The 21,421-nt window shown below is 43.7% G+C and overlaps 1 protein-coding gene across 9 annotated transcripts in view; it reads right to left on the minus strand.

The window, feature by feature from the left end:
* PAK3 (p21 (RAC1) activated kinase 3) overlaps positions 1–21,421 on the minus strand; it is a 124,517-nt gene that overhangs the window by 31,516 nt on the left and 71,580 nt on the right. For 8 of the 9 annotated variants that reach the window (XM_074551485.1, XM_074551480.1, XM_074551484.1 and 5 more), the window contains 2 exons: positions 5,410–5,606; positions 165–265 (listed from right to left, as the gene is read on the minus strand). In XM_074551485.1, coding sequence (XP_074407586.1) covers positions 165–265; positions 5,410–5,584 — 276 coding nt within the window. In that variant the 5' untranslated portion in view covers positions 5,585–5,606. Of the gene's footprint in view, positions 1–164; positions 266–5,409; positions 5,607–14,654; positions 14,723–21,421 lie in introns of those variants that run through there. The other variant, XM_074551482.1, reaches the window with a different exon arrangement.

Below are 21,421 nucleotides of genomic sequence, written 5' to 3' on the forward strand. Positions count from 1 at the left end.
CAGCCTGAATCACAAGTTAAACACTCCAAATCCTAAGCCAAACAAATTAAAGTCTCTTTCTTCACAGCCTGACTGCTGTGATCTGATGTTTCTGGCAATAGGAGGTTATTTTACCATCAAGAAACTAGAAGTTCTGGTAAGCATGAAATAGAGCAGTTACTCACTGTGAATTCTCCAGTGACGGCATCAAATCCCACATGAATGGTGTGTTCAAAGTCTGAGGGAAGAGAGATCTCAGGACGTTCCTTCTCTTTCTTCTTGTTGGCTGGAGGCAAAAATGTTAACAAGCACTTATTTTCTGAACAGCTTTTCATTTAAAACTTCTAACAATCAGGTGTGCTCAAAATAGTGCTTTAAGAGTGGAAAACAAATCAATTAACATCCATCCAACTTGAGAAACAGACTTAGGTTAACACAATGCCTGTCAACCCCTCTTAGGGAAGGTCTACAAGGTGCTACTTTATTTTGTTTTTCTTTCAGCCAATGTGACTGCTGCCAAAGCAAGCTATTAATGAAGTAGTCTTAGGCTATCTCTAAACCAGTATGATTTTTATTTTCAGTTCTTTTTTTCACTGAGTTTTCATCTCTAGAAACTAACTCCTATTTGACTTTGCAGGTTCCTGGAGAAGTAAATCACAGAGTACACACCATGTGTGTCTGCTCTCCAACGTGTGTGTATGTGTGTCTGCTCTCCAACATGGTTTGAGTCCATTTCAAAATCAGCCAAATCAGAGGAGTGGCTTTTTTAGATAATCATTTTATTTCCTACAGGTTCTATGAAAACCAGCAGCTCATGTGGTGATTCCTCTTCCAACTAAAAGGCTGAAAGAGCAGCTCTGTTTCAGCAAAGACAGAATCTGCCCAGCAACAGAATCCCATAAATGTCTTTGGAAAAGCTTTGAGCTCTCAATTAACTAAGACATATGATCATAAAATGCAGGCTTTATTACTAATCCAGATTTTTTTTCTTTTTAAATCACCACCAGTATTCCCAAAGTGTGAAATATCTTACTTAAGCAGGCAGACTCAAAAGTCAGCCAACCTGCATTTGCTTCTCATCTCCCTCCCTCTCTACAACCTTTTGAAAGTAACATTCCCTGTGGTCATCCATCTCCTCCACTTCTGACTACTGACAAATGTCACTTCAGCCCAGTTTTACTGACCCTGATAAAGAATGACGGAATAAATGCTGAGAGAAGCTGTCTTCACTTTCCTGCAGTGTTTTAATATCATGCTTGCCAGCTCCATAGTTCATCTAGGGGTCTCATCCAAGGCTGGACTCATTATTTACCATCAATCCCCCCAGTTCAAGTTTGTCTTTGCTCAGGCTGTAGCTCCACAAGGCCTCTATTTGCATATTTCTTATTCCACCTTACAGCCTCCTTTGAGATAAAGATGCTCTGCACTTTGTCCTTACAGTCTATGTGGAATGCCTCTAATCCTTTCTCTGTGTTGCTGCATTTATCCTCATTAAATAACTGTCACCTTTTGTCTGTGCTGCACACCATTACACATTGTTCACCAATGAAATATTTTCATTTAGCATTTAGTAAAGATGGCAGCAATATATAAAATATAAATGCAAAGGCTTTCCCCTTCTTTTATCATTAAGATAATGCTGTTTAATTTTCAGGATAGATGCTGCCAGTTAGAAGATGTCATCTGTGTGTAGATAACAAAACTGGCTTCTTCTCCCTCATAATTTGCAAGCTATTGCAGCAAAAATTACACTTAAGGACTATCAAATTCAGTTCAAAGCAGCAGTCAAATCTAGAAGTGAAATAAGGGATTATACAAAAATGCTCCACCAAAAGCAGCATTTTTTCCATTCCAGAATTCTCCTGCTGGAGGACAAGTGATCCACCTCATTCCCCAAGATCTGGCTCATTTGCTTCATGGACCTGTGATGTAACACCTATGGTCCAAATGCTGATACACTATAAATGAATCACAGAATTAAGCATCTCTTTACTACACCCTCACCTCTTCCCACTGTAAAAACTTTGATGTTTCTGTCTGGGCTCTGCAAATCATACCATTCCTATTTCACACAAGCTGGCAAATGATATGAAAAGACATGACTTTTTTGAAGCACCTGACTCACTGGATGCAAGAGGTTTGTACTGAACATTTCTATTTGATTTTCTTGTAAATGCCCTCCACAATACACTCCTGCTGCACAAAGTCAGCCATGAGGTATGGCCTCCACACCACCTCAGCACCTATGACAGGTTAAAATAGAACAAGGAAAGATTGTTCTGTTTTCCAGAGTCTGCATCACCATCATCACCAATACATTACAAGAGCAGCTGTCTGGGAGAAATATGTGACTCAGCTAAGTAGCAGCTTTTCTCAGAGAAAGAGGAAGGGTTTGACCTCATGCTTATGCCTTCCTGTTTGCTCGCCTCCTCTTCAACTCACTTTGCTCTTTGCTCCATTTCCTCTCATACTTGTCCCCTGTCCTCCTTCCTAACCTGCTCCTCCTGTAGCCTTGTCCTCTTTTCTTGCTCCATTGATCTTTACTCTGCTGAGTTTTCCTCCTTGCCTCTTTTCTGGCTTTTCTGTACAGGAGGTGGCAGACGCCTAAAGGCCAGACCCTGGTCCCCTCTGCAGCCAAGTCTAAAGCAGCTTCAATGGAAGTGGCATCATCCACCCAGGAACTCAGCATGGATGGGCATCTCAAAGGGGCATCTGAGCTGTGCAGCTCAGCCTCCTCCTGACTTCTTTAGGCTGAATGCTATACAGTGCCCTCATGGAGCCCCCAGTGTGCACACAGAGTGAATTTATTTCACAGTATCACAGGGGGTTTAATGAAAGAACAAGGCTGTATCAAACAAGTGGAAGAACCAAGTCCTTTCTGCTGAGGTAACACCTCTGCTGAATGATGCACTACTGCTGTACTCCACTGTGGCTCCCACCACCATGATGATCTCTGAGGCAGGAAGGCAAATTTCACAGTTCCAGCAGAACAAGTTCAGCTCCTTATTCCACACAAATTGCCTGCATGACACTGGAAGCTTATATCAGTTGTCAGCCTTGGCTTCCGGTCCTCAGGAATTGGGGTACCTTAGGTCAGAGATGGGAGTGAGAGGAGCTATACAAGGAACATGAGTAGGTCAGGTGTTAGGGGAAGGAGCAGGACACTACTGCCTAAATGGTTTATTTCAACTGCAGATCCACAGAAGGCTCCACAGTGCCATCAGTGGCTTGCCAAAACAAGGTTTTAAACACAAGTGCTCAAACTCTAACTGGAAATGCTGCACTCCAGCAGGGGAGGGACTGCAGAAGATTCCTGGTGCCAGGCACAGCAGTCCTGACACACACCACAGCCTTGGAGAGAACACACTGTACCATATCCATCCTCACATCCCTCTTGCCTGGGAGCAAATGAAAGACAACAAAGCTCCTGCAGGTTCAGGCAGAAATACCCTGCCATGGTGTTTTCTTCACATTCTAGTGACTTGCACCAGTGATGAACTATGGATTTAACATAGTGATGCTGCAAAGCACTGCACTAGATGAGAGCAGACATATCAATCACCAGTTTTATAAGCAGAAGTCTCAAAAATGTGTCACAGAGTCTATGAAGCACATGCAGGCCAGCTGATACCCTGACCCACAAACCAACTCTGCAGTGAAACTACCTCAAGGGACTTGGCCAGTCAAGCTAAACTTCCTCCATTTATTATTTCACTTCACAAAATGAAGCTATAAATCTTACCTGACTTTTCCTCATAGTCACATTCAAAATCATGACACTTGTATGTTCCCTAAGACTGCTCTGACTGGTAGTTAATTGCATTTTTAATGTCACTGATCATTTTCAGGAGGGGTTGTTTCTGGGTCTCCCCTTCTCTGCATGCATTTTACACAGCATCTCCTCATTAAGAAATGCTGCCTTGAAAAGGGATAATACCATCCTGCTAGCATTTAGGGAAAGAAGTGATCCAAGTCTTTCCAGGAATTAAGCAAGCTGGGAGAAACCTTCATTTTGGCCTTTAAAAAGAATCAACTGAAAATTAATTTTGTTCCCAGAAGGGGACATTTGGGGGAACAATCTGCAGAGAGAACCGGCCGGGTCTGTCTAAGAAATCCAGTTACAGTTCTCACATCAGAAAAGTCATCAGGATTGCCCATGGCTGAGGGGAGGAATGGGACTGCCACTGTGCCTTCTACTGCCTGTGAGGAGTTTGGAATGCCAATCTCATGAAGCCTCATGAATGGGGCAGCACAGCTAAGCTGGAGCTCCAAGGGAATGACCACAGTTCCATAGCTCTGAGCGCTCCTTGGAGGGACACTGAAGACAGAATCACTCCTGAAATCCAGCTGGACTCATGCTGCTGACCACAACCTCTGAGCCCAGCATTTCAGCCAATTCTCAGTCTCCCTCACTGTACACTTACCTATACTGCACCTCACCAGTCTGTCTGTGAGGACACTGTGAGAAGCTCTGCTGAACACCTTACTAAAGCAGAGTTAACAACCACTGCTCTCCCTTCACCACCAAGCCTGTCACTTCAAGGTAAAAGGCTGTCAGTATAGTTCAGCATGAATTCCTCTCCACAAATCCATGCTGACTATTCCTGACCACATTCTTATCCTTCATTTGCATGGAAATAGTTTCCAGGAGGATTTTCTCTACCACTTTCCCAAGGACCAAGGTGAGGCTGGCTGGCTTCACTTCCCCAGATCAACACTTTGATATCCCATCATCAGGAATATCCCCCAGTGACCCCAACCCTCCAAAGACAATCAAGAGGGGCCTTGCAGTGACATCAGCCTTGCAGGTGCAGCCCATCAGTTCCCATGGGACTAGAAATAAAGAAGGTCCCTTCCCTTAAACCTGCAAATAAGCTAATTCAAAACACACACCGTTGCACAAATGCATTACAAAGAATGCAACTGAAATGCTGTTTGCTGCATCCACACCTACAGGTTATAAACCAAGCCATTCTGTAGCCACTTTCACTGCAAAAGGAACAAGCAAGAAGAGCTTTGTTCCTGTTCTTGGAATGTAAGCTCATTAAAAAATCCCGAAGTGTCAGGCATATTGCCCTGTCACTTCTGTGAATGTATTTTCACAAGGACACATCCTCATCTCTGTATTTACTGCTAATGCAAAGCAAAATCCAAAGGAAAGGATTCCCCAGTATAACTATAAAGTTATTTTTAAAAGGCAAGTTGCACAATGTGTGCACATTTTAGTGTCTTTTCATAGACAAGAAAGTAACTGACTGAACACCTCCTCCTCTTTTGAAATGTGTTTCTAGAGTAATTGGAACAGAAGGCGTTGCTACCACGGCCTGCAACCGAAACAGAAAGACAACAGTGGCAGAAAATAAACACAAAAACCAATGACCAGCAGAAAGCCCAGAGAGGGAGCCCCCATCTGCAGTGCTGATACTTTACTTTTGTCCCCTCCTCCTGGGAAGATGGAGCGCAGCCTGGCTTTCTTGTTCTTCTCCTCGGGGGCCATGGGGAGCGGTTTGGAGCTGTGGTTTAACGCTGAAGAATCGCGATTGTTGCTGTTCATTCTCAACGGTGGAGCTGGAGGTTTCTCTTCAATATCCAGACTATCTGACATCTTCAGCAGCCCTCACAGCCTCCTGCAAAGCACAACACAAAACATGCTGTCAAGGGAGGATGCCAAGGCTGGTGGCTTGGGCAGGAAAAGCTTTCTAGTGGCATGAGAAAATCTCTGTTAGAAGGCTGCTCTGAATAAGGTTGCTGCTGGTTGCTGTAAAAAAACTGAGTGGCTAATTCCTAAAAAATCAAAGTATTACCATTAAAATACAGATTTTTCTTTAGCTCTGTTATACATTTTTGCAGTTTTTACTTACAACTATTTCCCTGTAGTTGTTTGCAATCCAAATTTTCCTCTCAAAAAGACATCCAAAGTAAAAGTTAAATGACTTACTGAAACTACCTGGCATCGTAGTTGACCATTTTTTATTATGTAAGAAACAAGCTCCTCGTTGAGGGGATATGGGTAGCCAGCAACACTTCATAAAATTAACTGTTTTAAGACCCAAAAATAGAGTATAATTTCAGACAGTTCAGAACTGATGTGGGCTATACTTTTTAAACATTATGATTCTATAGGCACCTTGTCTTCCATCCCCTAAAATCAATGTGGCTCCTTTTACAGAAGGCACATGCACATCACTGTGAATGTGTTCTGGATCTCTCGTCATGCTGAGGAGGTAACACAAGCTATTGCTCTCATCAGCTACTCTCTTAAATTTAAAGGGAAGCAAATTCTTTTTCAGCTGTGGAAGATGGAGGGCTCTTTCCACAACTATCAACCAAACATGGTGACTGTCACATAGAGAGGTCCTGAAGCTCCAGCTGCTCTTCCTTTGGTCAGGAGGTAAAGCTGTCATAGTTGAGAGTTTTTGGGGTTCCACTGTTGGTCTTGGGTTGTTTTTTGGTTTTTTTTTATTAGAACGGAGATTAACATTTTCAACAACCACATTTATTTTGATATAACTGTAATTTTTCCAGATTTATGGGTGGTACATTAATAGGAAATAATGAAATCCACATGGCCTCAACTGATGTTAGCTTACAAGTAAAAGCTAAATGATCAACTGGAACATTTAGAGATGTTTACTTCAGACTGTTTTTCATGATGCGGGCATTTTAGCCTTTGTTACCATTTTTAAATTACCACACATAAAATAATGATTCTTTAAAATTACTTGACTTACATTTTTAATTTCATTCAAATTAAATCCCAAAAAGTCAGGTTTGAGATTCAAAGCACCAGTCCATTGAAAAGAACAAATGAAATATATCATCACACCTCTCGTTTGCATCTGTTCCCAAATATCTACATCTCCATGGGATCCCACAGACCCATCCCAAGGTCACACAGCTCAAAACTCTAGCAACAGCTGGGTCCCAGTCCTCTCCCTAGTACAGACAGCATGGAGCAGAGATCCTGAAGACCCTGATTCACAAACACACACCTGAAGCTGCTACTAACCCCAGCTGCTCACCTCCATCAGGGGCGCAGTTGGAATGAGCACCTCCCCAGCTGCCTTCAACTGGTTTGTGTTAAATTAGTGACCTGACCTTCTGCAGCATATTACAGAAATTTCAAACAATTGTTCTGCTGGTAGATCAATGGGTGTCCACCATTAAAAGAGGATGTCTATCATAGGCTCACCCTGTGTCAGACCTCCCCTGCACCATGGGCTGCTCACCTCCACCTGTAACTGCAGCTAACACTGAACCACAGGCAGCCACTGACCGGGTGCTGCTCTCTAGAGCTTTGCCTTCAGGCCTAAAAGCTTGGAAAACATCACACACTTGTAACTAATGGAGTAATGTACTGGAGGCAGCTGTCAGAGAGAAACGTGTCTGTCATTTGAATCACACCATCTGGGAAAGAAAAGTGATCCTTCAGAGAAGCATGTGTCTGGTTCCCAAGACAAGGCCCTGCTCACACAGTCCCACTGTTCAGGTAAAGACGTGCTCTGGTGATGGAGGAACACAGCTCACCCTCCTTTAGAAGCCCATACACAGGCAGTAAAGTGCTTTGTATCACCCAGAAACAGCTGTAACTGTGCCCGGACCAGAGCCTGTGCCAGCGTAGTTTTCAAGTACAGACTAGCCTACTTACCTAGAGAACTAAATGCTTTTGTAGATTGAGGTCAAACAGTTAATATTACTAATCTTTGTGATTTCCATCCTGAAATGCAGAAGGTTTTCTAGTAAGGAATGTGTTGGGGGGGGGGGGGGGAGCCAGTAATGAAAACCACTGCATGGTACACGGAGATCCACACGTGCTGTTTGTTATCCTGCTGAAGGGAAGGTCCATCATGCCCAGCTTTCTGTGCAGAGTTCCTGGCTTATGAAGCCCAGCAGAGGCATCTGGACACAGCTCCCTGTATCTCCAACAATTCTCAAAGGCCAGGAGCTTATGCAAGCAAGGCTTTTATTTTCTCTTTAAGCCACCTACAAGTAGTTTTCGAGTGACAAATACATCTTCCCTCCCAGGATGATCAGTGTGAGGGTGACCACAGGAGCACCAAGGCACATTTTCAGCTTGCTATCAAAAGCCAGGTAGTGCTGAGAAGTCCATTATAGGCCACAGTTTCGGTTGTCCCTCAGAATGGGACAACTGTACCTGTCACTGCATCTATTTGTAAACAATGCCAGTCTGCTGAAACAAGTCCTCCCATGGGATTTCATCCCACAAAGAATACTATTAACAGTTTCTGGCCCAATTTGCCTATGATGTAATTATTTCCAAGATTTTGAAAGGAACACTATATTTTGTTCAGAGCTGTTTCAGGCTCAGTTTCAAGAACTGTACAAAGCTCTTTTATTCACTTCTAAACCAGGGAAAAAAAAAAAAAAAAGCAGGGGAAGATAGCCTGGAAGGTTTAACGGCTGATACTGACTTTCTAAAGCTGGTCTAAATCAAGACTAAAGCAAACCACAAAGCAATACTCACCAAAAGACTTAAGATTTATGGTTTTCCTCATCAGAGGAATCTATCTGCTCTTCCATTAATTCTAATCTTGAGATTTCTCATGTACCACTGCATCATTACAAAAGAACACTCACTATCATGTAAGACTTCATATTTTAAGTGTTTTGTACTGATTTACTCCAACCCAAACTTAGAGAAAACCTGTAATGAATGGAGGAGCAATAAGATCTATTCAGCTGGGAAAACTCTCAGATTTACATTGCAGAGAAATGCCAACTACAGATAGCTCAAGTTATACTCTATTCTGAGGCCATGTTTTCCTGTCATTTTAACAAGTCCCTAGTCCTGCTAGTTTACTTCTGACTAACTCCATCAAAACACACTTTCTGTCTATTGGAAATTACTATGGCATATCCATTTATTGAGTTCATCAAATTCTGGTGTTATTTTTCTTTTTTTCTTCAGGCATTTTTTTAATTGCTTGGGAGTTTTGGGGTGTGGAGTTTTTTTGGTAGGGTTGTGCTGGTTTGTAAGCTGAAACAACCCAGCTACCAGAGCACTTGCTGGTGCTCACCAAGGGAGTGGAGTGCACAATCAACAGATTTTCCTCATCTCAGTCCTCAAGGACCCCATTTGTGCAACCAAGGCAGCGCTGGTAACCCTTTTCAAAGGAATTTGTTAAGATAATCACATTTGTGCAACAAAGAGGACAGATGACCAACAACTACCTACTTCCAGAGAAAAATCTTGTCACTGCCCATCAGCTTTAAGGAAGCATTTAAAGACACAGAATACTGTACCAAATTACAACAGTGCATTTGAGTGTGTTAGCTAGAATTTCCCAGACAAATGGCAAAAGCTAAAATTAAGTTCTCAGCCAGGTCAGTTGCTTCTCCAGGGTTATAGAAGATGACCCAACATCCATTTCCTTCTTCCTCACCTCTTCTAATCACCAGTTTTGTTAAGTGAGAAGACAAACATTGACTTTGAATATATGGCATTCAGCTTCTCTGTGACTCAATTCCCCCTTTGCAAAAGCCTGTCTCATATATTTCTGCATCTAGTCCTTGACAAGCTAGGAAGAAGAGGAAGGAAGATATCTGAAGCACTCAAATGTCTTCAAAACATAATATACACACAAAAGATTTGTTCAATTCAGCTCAAGTTCAGAGCAGAATCTCATGCTGGGCCTTGATCTCAGTGAGCTCCTCACCCCTGTGTATCTGGGGAACACTGTGGATAGATCTTGAACAGCTTTCTTAGGTTAACCCTGCTATTTCAAAGTCTGCATCCTTCAAAGAGGACTGGTTCCAGTTAAAACTCACAAATAGTATCCTGTTTGCAGAGACACTGGTGTTCCTTTCCAAAGCCTCAGAGATACTACTGCAGCTTGTGATGCAGCAAAACTGTCTCCAAGATCACTTGACTGGAAGGAACCATGCCAATTTTCAGGCAGAAGCTTTGCAAATGTAACCTGAAGATCCAAGGCTCGCTCTTTGTTTATAAATATACTTCCTGCAAAAAGATATTTATTACTTAGTTGTATGGGCCAAATTTTGCTCCCAGTGACACTTATCCATTTCCAAAAATCAATGGTGATGTAACTGAGAAGGATTCTCTCTAGATATTGAGTACTGAGACACTCTTGTCCAGGTATTAACTGAGTATTTCCCAGCCCAGTTCAGGCCTGTATCTGCTCTCCTACATCCACATGTTTACTTGCAGTTTTCTTACAGCTCCTCTAAAGAGCAGACAGTGAGTTGGACAGAACAGATAAAGTAATGATTTCAATACTTTTGTGGAAGATGTTTACTGTCTTCTCTATAAAATTTAGATAAGTTAAAATACAATACTGAAGCCTTTTTGATAAAAAATGGCCATATTCAGCATCAGCTGAAGCAGAGACAATCCTGTCTGGGTACTCAGGGTCTGTAACACCCCCAGGGCAGTTTGTGCTCAGCTGCTCCCACCCCTGGGTGCCTGCAGACCGTGCAGGTGTGTGGGGCTGGCTCTGCAGGCAGGGCACACACAGCCAGGGTGCCCTCTGAAGGGAACACATCTTTTGTAGGACTTCCCCCACACGCACGTGGTGCAAAACAACCACTGCATCCCTTCTTTATACAACCCTGAAGAAAAGGCTGCATTCACACAAGCTACAGAAGGAGTTATAACCCTAGAAACAACAAGAACGCTTCCCTTTCATACAATTGTCTCAAAGCACAATACAAACATTTGCCAATTAAACTTCCCCATTCCCCTCACAGCCAGGTAAACATGCTCTGAGCTGAACAAATTATTCAAACTGAGTAATTTCTTTGATGAATGTACTCTCTGTTCCTGTTTGCAAACACCCTGTAAGCAGCTCATGATTCCATCCAATATATTCATTTATTCAGAAGTTATCCTCTGTACTTGCTACAAGCAACTTTTGGCCTCTGAACTAGCTGTTCATAAGAAGCTCTCTGTGTGGAGGGCACATTTTGAATTCAGGTTGTATCCCAGTAAAACTACCTTGGTCCCAAGTACTTGAAATGGAAACATCCATTCTGAGATGGGATAAACAAACTTCTGTTAGGAACTGCAGCATTAGGAGTTTTACATAGTGATTTACTAATATTGGTTTAAAATTCCCTCTTGACAGTGTACTTGTAGCAATAATGAATACAGAATGTCAATGAATACAGAAAGTATATTCATGCAGTAGCTGTGAATTTAATGCTTTTAACTAAACATTTCTTCAAATTTAAATTATTATATCCTTTGTCTGGACCTTGGATCACCCAGTTTAATTGCTAAGAGCTGGGAATTAAACAGTGAAGCTTGTCACAACTGATGGAAATAACCTGAAAATATACTTTCCCCCTTGCTCAATTAGCTTTCAACAGCATTCTCAGTTCATGGCCTTCAAGGATCCATCTCCCCTCTTCAAACACAGAACCTACCTGACTACATTTCTTTCCACAACTCTTCAACTCTTTCTCTGCATACTGCCAATGCAACCACAGGCAACACTTTACAAAATACATCTGGCTTTCATCTCTGATCCCCCTCAGCACACCCACTTTAAGTGTCTCTTCCCCTGCTGAAGCTGCTGCTCTGCAGACTCCCAGCACCCCGGACCTGCTCCCACTCCTCACACAGCTTCACTCTTCCAAGTGCAACCAGTATTGGGGCTTGCCCAGCTTTTCTCACTTTCCCCTTCTGTGGCTGTTCAGGCCTTGGCCCCAGAAAAGCAAAACAGAATTACTTTTGCAGAGCAAAGCCAGCAATGTTTAAAGTTAGGTGTATTATTTAAGGGCTGTGCTTAACCAGTGCCTAATGTGAGATAACATGAACAAGGGTGCTGAGGCTTCAGCATAGCTGCAGGACACTATGAAAGGAAAACTGGAGAGAATTCCTCTCCACCCTGCTGGAGAACACTCCTAGCCCAAAATATTTTCTTTGTGGGTGTTTTTTGATCACATCAAAACAAAAGCAATCCATTCAAATTGTGCTCCTGCTGGAATCCACTTACTGAACATATTGAGCTCTGGGATGGTTACAGGACCTGGGAGGGGAAAAAGTGTGTTACAGAGGGTGAGCAGCAGGGAAAGAGCTTTCCTCATTAGAGCTTGTCCAGGCATTCAGTAATGGCACATCACCATAGCACAGCAAGGACAGGAAGCACATTCCTACAGGTTACAGAAGTGAGCACCTCACAGCATTGTAAACTGGCGACTATTTTGATAGAAAAAGTGACTTTACTTCATATGACAAAGGCTATGGACATACCCTAATGATGCAGAAAAGCCAGCTGGATCACAAGGATGATCTGCCACCCAGAGGGAGCAAGGGGAGAGCTTCCACTCTCCTAAATGCCTTGGGAAGGGCCACCAACACCTCTATCCATCATACCCAAACCCAGACAGCTACATGGGTATTTTTGTGATGTGTTTTTGAATCATGGTTTGAAACAAAAAGGTTGTGCTCTAAGTTACTGAATCTGGAGACATGCCAAGACTGACAGAGAAATGGGCACTCCAGAAGCAGCTAAAGTTAAAAACAGTGAAGGATACCACAGACCGTTTTTTTTCTAATGTAGTAGGGAACATTTCTCTGGGATAGATAAGAAACTATGAAAAAGTACCTAGAAAAGGCATTTATATGCAAGAAAAAAAACAAAAAAAAAAAAACCCACTCCCTGTTTTGCTTTTTATTTACACAGCTGAAGGGCTCCACAAAGCTGGAAAAGATGTCTCAAAATCAACTGTGCCTTGCAAATATCCCACATTCCACAGGATTCCATCCTTTGCCCTTGTCTACACATTAAGGACTGTGTGAAATGAAATGTGGATTTAAACCATTGCAGATAGACTGAAATAATTCTCCATATGGACGTCATTATTCCTAGCTCAGAGCTTAGGCCTCAGGTTCACTTTTGTTCTCCAGGACTCAAATGTAAACAAAGAAAAGCTACTTAAGAGAGATACCAACATCACAACTGCCTCAATAAAAATTTCATTAACTTAATTCAGATTGAAAACAACCAAGACAAATGGTTTGAGTTCTAATTTGAATCAGAAACTTGGAGCTAACCTTGAAGCACTGTCCAAGATCAGGTATGAGATGCCAGCCCTTACTGTAAGCTACAGACAATTAAAATGCACCAGTCTGATTCCAACCCACCTGATGGGCAGCAATCCCTCACCACAGGAAGGCTCTGTAATAAATTGCTGGATCTTTGGCAGGTTCAAGCTGAACACTTGTGGCTCACTTAGCTGATCAGTCAAAGCCCCAAAGTGGTCCAGGAAACCCAAATTTGGGCCTGCTCCTGATAACAGCTGAGAGTGCATCAGCACCTTGAATTATCATCTGCCAGGGTTAGGACAATACTCATATTAATATGGTGGGAAGCAGACTCTCATTACATTCAAAGATCCCAACTGTTGCAACTTAGCACAAAAACTGCACCCCTTCTTTCATCTTCTCTGGTAAAGGCATGCTGAAGGTGAATCCACATTAGCCTAGCAAGGAGCAGGCTACCCCACCTATATGTGAGAAATGCCCCGGAAAAATCATGCAGTGATATTGCAATAATTTGTTTTTACACATCCTTTGTGTCCCTTTCTGCAGAAGATACAAAGCTCTGTTACACTGATGCATCTGGAACCACATAAGGGCCATGTCATCACTTCATGCTGTCAGGAATATTCTGCTTTCTTCTGTCAACACAGCTTCAGGATGTGCAGGTTGAATTGTTAGTTCTTCTGCTGGCCTTTGACAGCTTGTGAGTCTCTACCATGTTCTCCTAGCTCCTGTCTGCTCCTCCCCACCTCCTGTGCCTCCCTGTGTGGATCCATTTGGGTGCAGGGTTTGTCTCCAAGTTCCATGCACAGGACCACGCAGTGGGCTCTGTCTACACTCTCAGCAGAGCAACACTCACCCACCAACCTCACAGACCCAAAATGGACCCAGAGCGTCCCAAGACAGACACCTCATGTTTTATTCACACAGCCTGTCCTGCTGCAGCACAGAAAAGGCTCACAGCACTACAAACCACCAGCACAGGAGCTTGAATTTGGCCACTCTCAAGCAGAGTTTTGATCCACAGCTACACCCATGTTAAAAAACAGCAATCAGGGCAAAGCAATCAGAGCTTGGCAGATGTAAGCTTGCTCCCATCACTATTCTCTCCCTTATCTTATAAAAGGTATCAAATGAAGCTTCTTTTTGCTTGGACTTCCATAATCACAATTAGATATATAAAAAAGTCTTTCAGTTCATATTTTTGGGCAGCCTAAACTCCTACTGAACTCCAGTTGGTGTACTAAGGCTGCTTTTAATAAACCACTAGTCATCTTGCCTATTATGGTCTTCATTTTGTTTACATTAACAAAAAAAAAAATATCAAAAGTTTGGAAGAAGAAGGAAGGGTAAATAAAATAAAGGACCAGCTTCCCTGGTTTCTCTGCAGGTGGTGTTGCTTTCTCTGCTTTTCCACAGTTTATTCTCTGTTTGACACACTTGCAGAAGGTGTGCCATGATAAACACAACCCTCTGAACCCCAGCCTAGCACCACTCCAGCCACACTCACAATGCTCAGCAGGGACAGAGCCACAGCCCCTTTCCCTGCAATGGCCCTCAGGCAGGGCAGGAGCTGCTTCTGCCTCAGGAGGAGTGCAGCCCTCCAGGAAGGAACAAGAGAGAAGGAGCCTGTCCTGACTACACCTACCTGCTGATGAACCACTGGCCCATGGCTCAGCAGACACATGCAGGCCGAGCCAACAATTACACAGAACTCTGGAAGAGACAAGGAAGAAGCAATTGAATGCAATAATTGAAACTTACAGACAGTTGCCATTTCTAGTACCTTTTAGTCAACATTTAGGTCATTTTGCCTTTGCAAACATTAGCTGAGAAACTTGCTGTAGTAAAGAACACTAAACCCATGCACCAGAGGATGAATCTGACATGTAAAAGACTGAACTCAAGGCCACCCCAGGACTGCAGTGCAGAGTTGGGAGACAAATCACACTGCAAGAAGCAAAAATAAAGAACAGGGAATCCTCTGGATATAGCTACTGGAGCTGGATAACAACCACTAATAAAGAAAGCACAGGATGGACTTGAAACCTCCAAATCCCACAAGCAGAGACAGAGACCAACACCACACAAGAAGATTTGCTGTACCAATCTTCTCAAGGCATTATGGTATGTTTGGAAGGACACAGCTCCTGCCTCCAAGGAAGGAAAAGGCAAAGCCCAGGCTGCCACATGCCTTTCATATGGGAGGTGAATATGGTCCAGATCTTGCATCAACTCTTTAGGGCACTAGGGCAGGAAGGCATCATATCCCAATTTACTTCCTCAGGGACAACGTTTTGCCTTTTATTCTTTGCCAGGCCTTTTATTTACAGCTGACTAACTTCATATATCTAATATTCACCTGCTACGTTAGTGATCTTATTGTGCATAATGGTCTATCTACCTTGGGGGTATCATGGATCTGGAGCAGGCAGAGGGGAAATGGAGCAGTCACTGCATGCACTCACTCATTTCTAGTTGCCAGCAAGACCTTGCTTCAGAGCAGCAGGATAGGAAGATTAGGAGAACAAATATAAAAACGCTACTCTTAAATAGGTCAGGGAAGAAATGACACCTATATGCAGAAAACAAAACAAGATTCACACATAAAATCTGTTGTTTTCTCAGCTATCACAACGGTATGGCATTTTTAAACTGCTTAAACAGGGATTCAGCATTTAACGCTTCATTGCTCAAAAAAATCATCTTCTGCTTCAGAGTAGTGGAGCAGCGGAGATTCCTTCCTGGCTCACTTCACATCCCAACAGAGAAACAGTTCACTGTCCTCTCATGACCTAAATGAAAAAATAAAGGTGTTTGGGGATCTAGCCACAATTCCCCTGCACTTGTCCACAGCCTCCTGCAGAGAGTCTGCAACCACCAAGGCAAGGACTTGGAGTGGGACAAAAAGCCCCCAGAGGTGGTGGCATCCAGGACACCTCAGCCTCAGTCCCTGTATGGGAGAATCCAGCAGGGAGGGACTACTCTGGTTTTGGAAACCACACATGCTACAAATCCCAGTTGGAGCAACCAGCAGGGATTCACACTTCTAGGATTCACTCCTGCATCCTGCAAATTTCTGCCAGGACAAACCACTGACCTTCTCTGTACAACCACAGATGCCTTGTCTACAGAACGTGGGAGCACTTTTCCAAGTCACTGGTGCAAAAGAACCCAAAGTTTTTTAAATAAGCAGACAAGAGCCAAGACATTTCCATTCCCAACACATCAGGGTACTCTCATCTCAAGATCTCTGTCCAAGATGTGTAGAGCCATCTGCAACAGCTCCTGTAAAAGGGAACTGCCTCCATTGCTCAGAAAGTGCTTCTAAAGCAGTCTTAGATCCTACTGCAAATCTGTACAGAAGTACCAACTCCCAGAGCAGCAGCTGACACTAATGCAATCTTGTATCAGGTGAAAGGTGGCCAAAATAAGAAACCATCAAAATGCACAGAAACAAGTAAACAATAAAAGAGCAAGGGAAGAGGAAAGAGAACAACAATAGGACCCAAAATAGATTCCTTGTGCCACACACATCAGATCTATGGCATAAAAGCTTTGCAAAGAAACTTGTCCTTAAAACAGAGCATCAACACTTACTCTGCTGCTGGCTGAAGTCTACTACTGTCTGACACCTCTACTTACTATTTACACTTCAAGCTTTAAAGAAAACTGAAGTACATTAATTGAGGCTTTTATGAGGCACAGAATGACAGCTGCATTGTTACATGTTATAGAAGAAGAAAAGCAGGCTGAGAAATGGGGAGGACATCAGAGAAGCAGCACCCAAGGAGGAAGTTGCCCAAGAAAACCTTAACAGCTCTTCTGCCTGTCTTTATGCCTCAGTCAATACAAACAAGGGAAAGGGTCTGGAGGTGCACTGCTGTCCCAGGCACAGGTCCCAGGAGGGACACACAGCCTGCTGAGCCTGTGTGAGGGCACTGACACAGCCAGAGAGCACCAATCCAGCTGCAGTGACACAGCACTGATGGCTTGTGACCTGCAGCCCGGCCAGCACACACATGATGAGGTCTCCAGGCTTGTTTCATACAGAACCACAGCTGGAACCTTCAGCAGGCCTGTGCCCCAACATGTCCCACCCCATGACAAACTCCAGCTGATTTTTGGAACTGTAAAGAGCATTTCCATGAGCACACAGACAGCAGCAAATCTGCTCCCCAGCAAAAACTGCCACCTCAAATGGGTACCTGGCTACAAGATGCCCACACCCACAGTGAGCAGCACGGGCACATTTCTTTCCAGACCCCACTCCAGAAGTAACAGTAGAAGCAGTGGGAAGATGGGACACACTGCCAACATCCAGGCTCACAGCAGCCTCAGCTCTGCCTCAGGACAGACCAGTGCCTGGAGCTGCTTTTCACCAGGGGAGAGGAGCAGGGATCTCTCTCTTGTTTTGTTTCCTTGCAGAACATATTGCTAGGCAGAGCCATGTGCTGAGAGTAGAAGTGTGTTATACCTGCCACAGACTTCACAAATAACCTCAGACAAGTTATTCACTGTCTTTGTGTGTTCTTTATGGTTCTGTGAGGAACTTGGCTCTTTTCCTTGCTGTTAATATAGATAAGAGGTTGCTTCTATTTTGCCACATCTATCAGACTTTAAAAAACCTAATAAAGAGCCAGGTTAGTTTCAGAAATCATCAGCAATCACGCTGTCAGTCAACACACAGTACATGTAATACAGTGTCAACAAACTGGATAGCAAGTGAAGAAGAGAGAAAGAACAACCAAATACCTCCAATGAGCTGAGAAAACAGGAAGTACTGGGGGGATACCAAACCTCTGGAAATGCTAGATTGCAAAGAATAAAAGGTTAACAGACATGAGAACAGAGCCTTTACACTGATCTGTCCTTGAGGAGGAAAAGACAAGAAAACTGGAGGTACAAGAATTTTACTAAGTAGCAGAAAATGATGAAAAATGAGCAAGACGCTGTTGCCAGGGTCAGTATCCTAAAAAAACCCAACCCAGAACAGCTGATGTATTGTCTGATCTCAGCCAAAATGAACCTGTCTAAAGGCACTATTGTTCAGGCAAAATCATGAAGCAAAGATTAAATGCTCTGGTTACAAAGCTGTGCATCACCATGTCTGTGTGTGACTGAAGGGACAGCAGAGGGCCCCCAGTGAAATGGGTGACAGCCCCAGACATGCACTGTGAGAATGTGACTAAAGGAACCCAGGGCACAAGGAGAGGCTGCCTGCAAAGCCAGGCTCTGTGGCCTGGAAAAAGCACAGTACAGAGATATGCAAAAAGAGCAAGGCTCATCTCAGAGCAATGGGGTAAACACACACAGCAATCAGAATGCCTCCACAACGCAGTTTCTCCAGAATGTGAATAACAAGAGTGAAGGCAGTGAGGATGATCCTGTAAAAAGAAGGATCTCTGCAATAAAACCTCAGGAGACTCTCAATAGTCAGGCTCTGCACAAGAAGCTGTTAGCCCTTCTACAGCTACATTTGCTGCTCTGCCATTAAATCAAAGATGATTCTGATTCCAGCTGGATTGTAGAGCCAGCTGCAGTGATAAGAGGCAATCTTAGGAGAAATGCCACTGAATGCTGAAGATGTAGAATAAAAAAATGTTCTGAGATCAGTGGGCAAATACAAGCTGCTGATAAAAAAGCCCCTCACATAATCAGAGGTATTATCACTTTAGCTTGACAGAAACTGACAGACAGAACCATCCACTGCTTGGTAGCAGGACTGTGCAAACATGAAATGATAAACACATTTGATAAAGAAATATTATCATTGTTGTAGAAACTTATGTCCCTGAAAGGCCTTAAAAAAAGGAGGTTTTGATTAAAAAGCTGTAACAGAAAAGGAAGACCACAGAATACACTAAACCAATTAAAAGCCACACTAAATTACAGGCCACAAACACCAACCACAATCTAAGAATCATCAGTGAGTGAACTTATTCTCAGTGAGGTTAATTCCTGGCCTGCATTTACCTCTGAGGCCTTTAAAGAAATTCTTGGAGCCAAAGATGCGATGAGCACCTTGAGCTGCAGCAGCTCTGCAGACTCTGAAGCCAGGGGACATCTGAGGCCATCAGCACACGCTGCAGTGCTCAGAGCCAAGCCCTTCATCCCAAGGGTTTCTCTGCAGCAGTTGGTGGGGTCAGGGCCAGACACGGCTCCCACCCCAGCCCAAGGGCTGCTCATCATCCCTCTGCCCTCCTAAGCAGGACAAGGCTGGAGGCAGCCACAGCCAGGAGTGGGGACACAGCACAGCCCCACGGCCTCTCCCTGGGCTGGACTGACACCAGCCCTGTCCCTCCAGCCACTCAGAGAGGTTGCTATGCAGGAAGCTGTTCTGCTACTGCCTTGATTTTGTCAGCTCCTCCCTAGTTTACAGCCTTGGGCAGGTGCTTGCTTTTCCCTGCCCAGCCCTGAGGTACCAAAGTCCTGCACAGCAGCTCACAGCAACACCAAGATGTCTCAGCAGCAAACCTCAGAAGAACAAGTATGGAAAGGCAGTGTCCCATTCCATTTACAGCTGATGCCTTACAGCTCACAAAGTGCATCTGCTCAGACAGAAAAGGAGCCAGGAGCTACACTCCCTGGAATGTGACATGTCCATGCACACCTTACTAGTCACCAGCACTGTCTGGGTCACAAGCCAGGAGAGAGGACCATGAAAACAACCCCATGAAGTGTTTCCAAGGGATAACTGCCCCTGTTCTTCACAGAGCACCAGCCCTCAGCACTTCCTGGTGGTCACTAATGGCAGCAAAGACATGCAGAAAAGGCAACTTTACAGAACGAAGTGCCCATGTCCCAGTAGAAGAGAGTGCACTAACACACCAAATTATCACCTCATTATAATGGGAGACTGCAAGTGATTTCAGAGTGCCACAGACAGTAATGCAATACCATTGCCTTGATAGGCCAGGTCTCTGACTTTGCAAGACTACATGTCATGATCCACCAGCCAGCACCAACCTCAGAACTCCTGTCAACAACGTGCACCATTAGAGTGCCCCTGTCCCCAGCAAAACAAGCTACAGCAAGGAAAAGTTACTCTCACTCCCCAGTCTTTGTCAGGACTGCTTGACAGAATAGAGATCCACTCCAGCACAGAGATACACAGACCTGGGATAGGAGAAAGCTACAGTGGAAAACCAGCCAAGGATCTACTACTGTAAATGCTCAGAGCTTTGTTTCCCCTTTGTGATAAATTTCAGAGGGAAACTTAAGAGCAGACTCTAGAAAAAGGCAATGACCACCCACCCTATTTGCTTAGTCTTTATACCTGAATGGAAGTACCCACTCAATTTTAAGAGATGAACAGTTTTTTGCAAAATTAGTGATTTCTGGCACCTCAAACAGCTTTTATTTGTTATCAGAAACAAAATAAACCAATAAAATCTTAATGTACTAGAAGAGAGAAAATATTTACTTTGCATTAAGTAAACTTTTCCCATGGTACAGGCACAACTGTAAACAGGAGGAAATGTTAAGAGACATGGTAGAGGCTGTTTGCAACTACACACTTGAAAGCCAAAAGGGATAAGAAACTGGATCTCCTTCCTTCAGGAGTAAAGAAAAATTGTCACTAAGAACCACAAATTATTTACTAAAGTATGATACCACCAGGAAATAATCTACGTGCAGACACTTCTAGAGATTCAAGAGAAACCAGGTACCAGTCCAGGGAAGACAGCTCTCTCCATTATCTTTAACTCAATTCTGCTTATCAGCATTGTCATTACAGCTAAAAGTGCAAAGACTTTAGCACATTTTAAGTCTTATTCAATTTCCACCAAAGTATCTGAATAGACTCCAGTAATGTTGTATCAGATTTCTAGGGACCCTTCCAATCTGCGAGCTGAACACTCCTTTAAGGACTAAATGAATTCAGCTTCCTTGCCTTTGTGAGAAAAGCCCTGGCTGCCTGCCCTCTGTGACTCAGACACACTTGGCCCAGCCATGAGCAGGGCTGCATTCCCCCTGCTCCCACCCAAGGCAAGGGCATCTCTCAGGCTCTGCACGCTGCAAACCAGGCTGCCTGCCACAGGAGCCCAAGCCAAGCTGCCAGCTAATAAATGCACAAACCCTGGGAGGACACAAAGTGTGAAGGCAAAGCCCACGGCTCAGGAGGGGCAGCCCTGGATCATTTTCTGGGCATGCCAGGCTCATGGAGTCCTGCTGTAGCAGTGGGCACACTTCTCCATCTCACCCTGGCACCTGCAAGTCTAATCTGGGCTGACACAGGATGGTGCACACAGAATGAGCCTCTGCTGGAAAATTTGGGCCATCACATCATGGTTTATTACTATTTCACTATCTTCAGAGTCTGTTCAGCCTGCAACAGCTCCTACATAAATTCAACATTTTACAGATCTTGTTCTGGTACTACTTCCTGTGTTTTAAAATATTTTTATTCCA

This window comes from Zonotrichia albicollis, chromosome 14 (genome assembly GCF_047830755.1).
Source record: "Zonotrichia albicollis isolate bZonAlb1 chromosome 14, bZonAlb1.hap1, whole genome shotgun sequence".
NCBI classification, from domain to species: domain Eukaryota; kingdom Metazoa; phylum Chordata; class Aves; order Passeriformes; family Passerellidae; genus Zonotrichia; species Zonotrichia albicollis.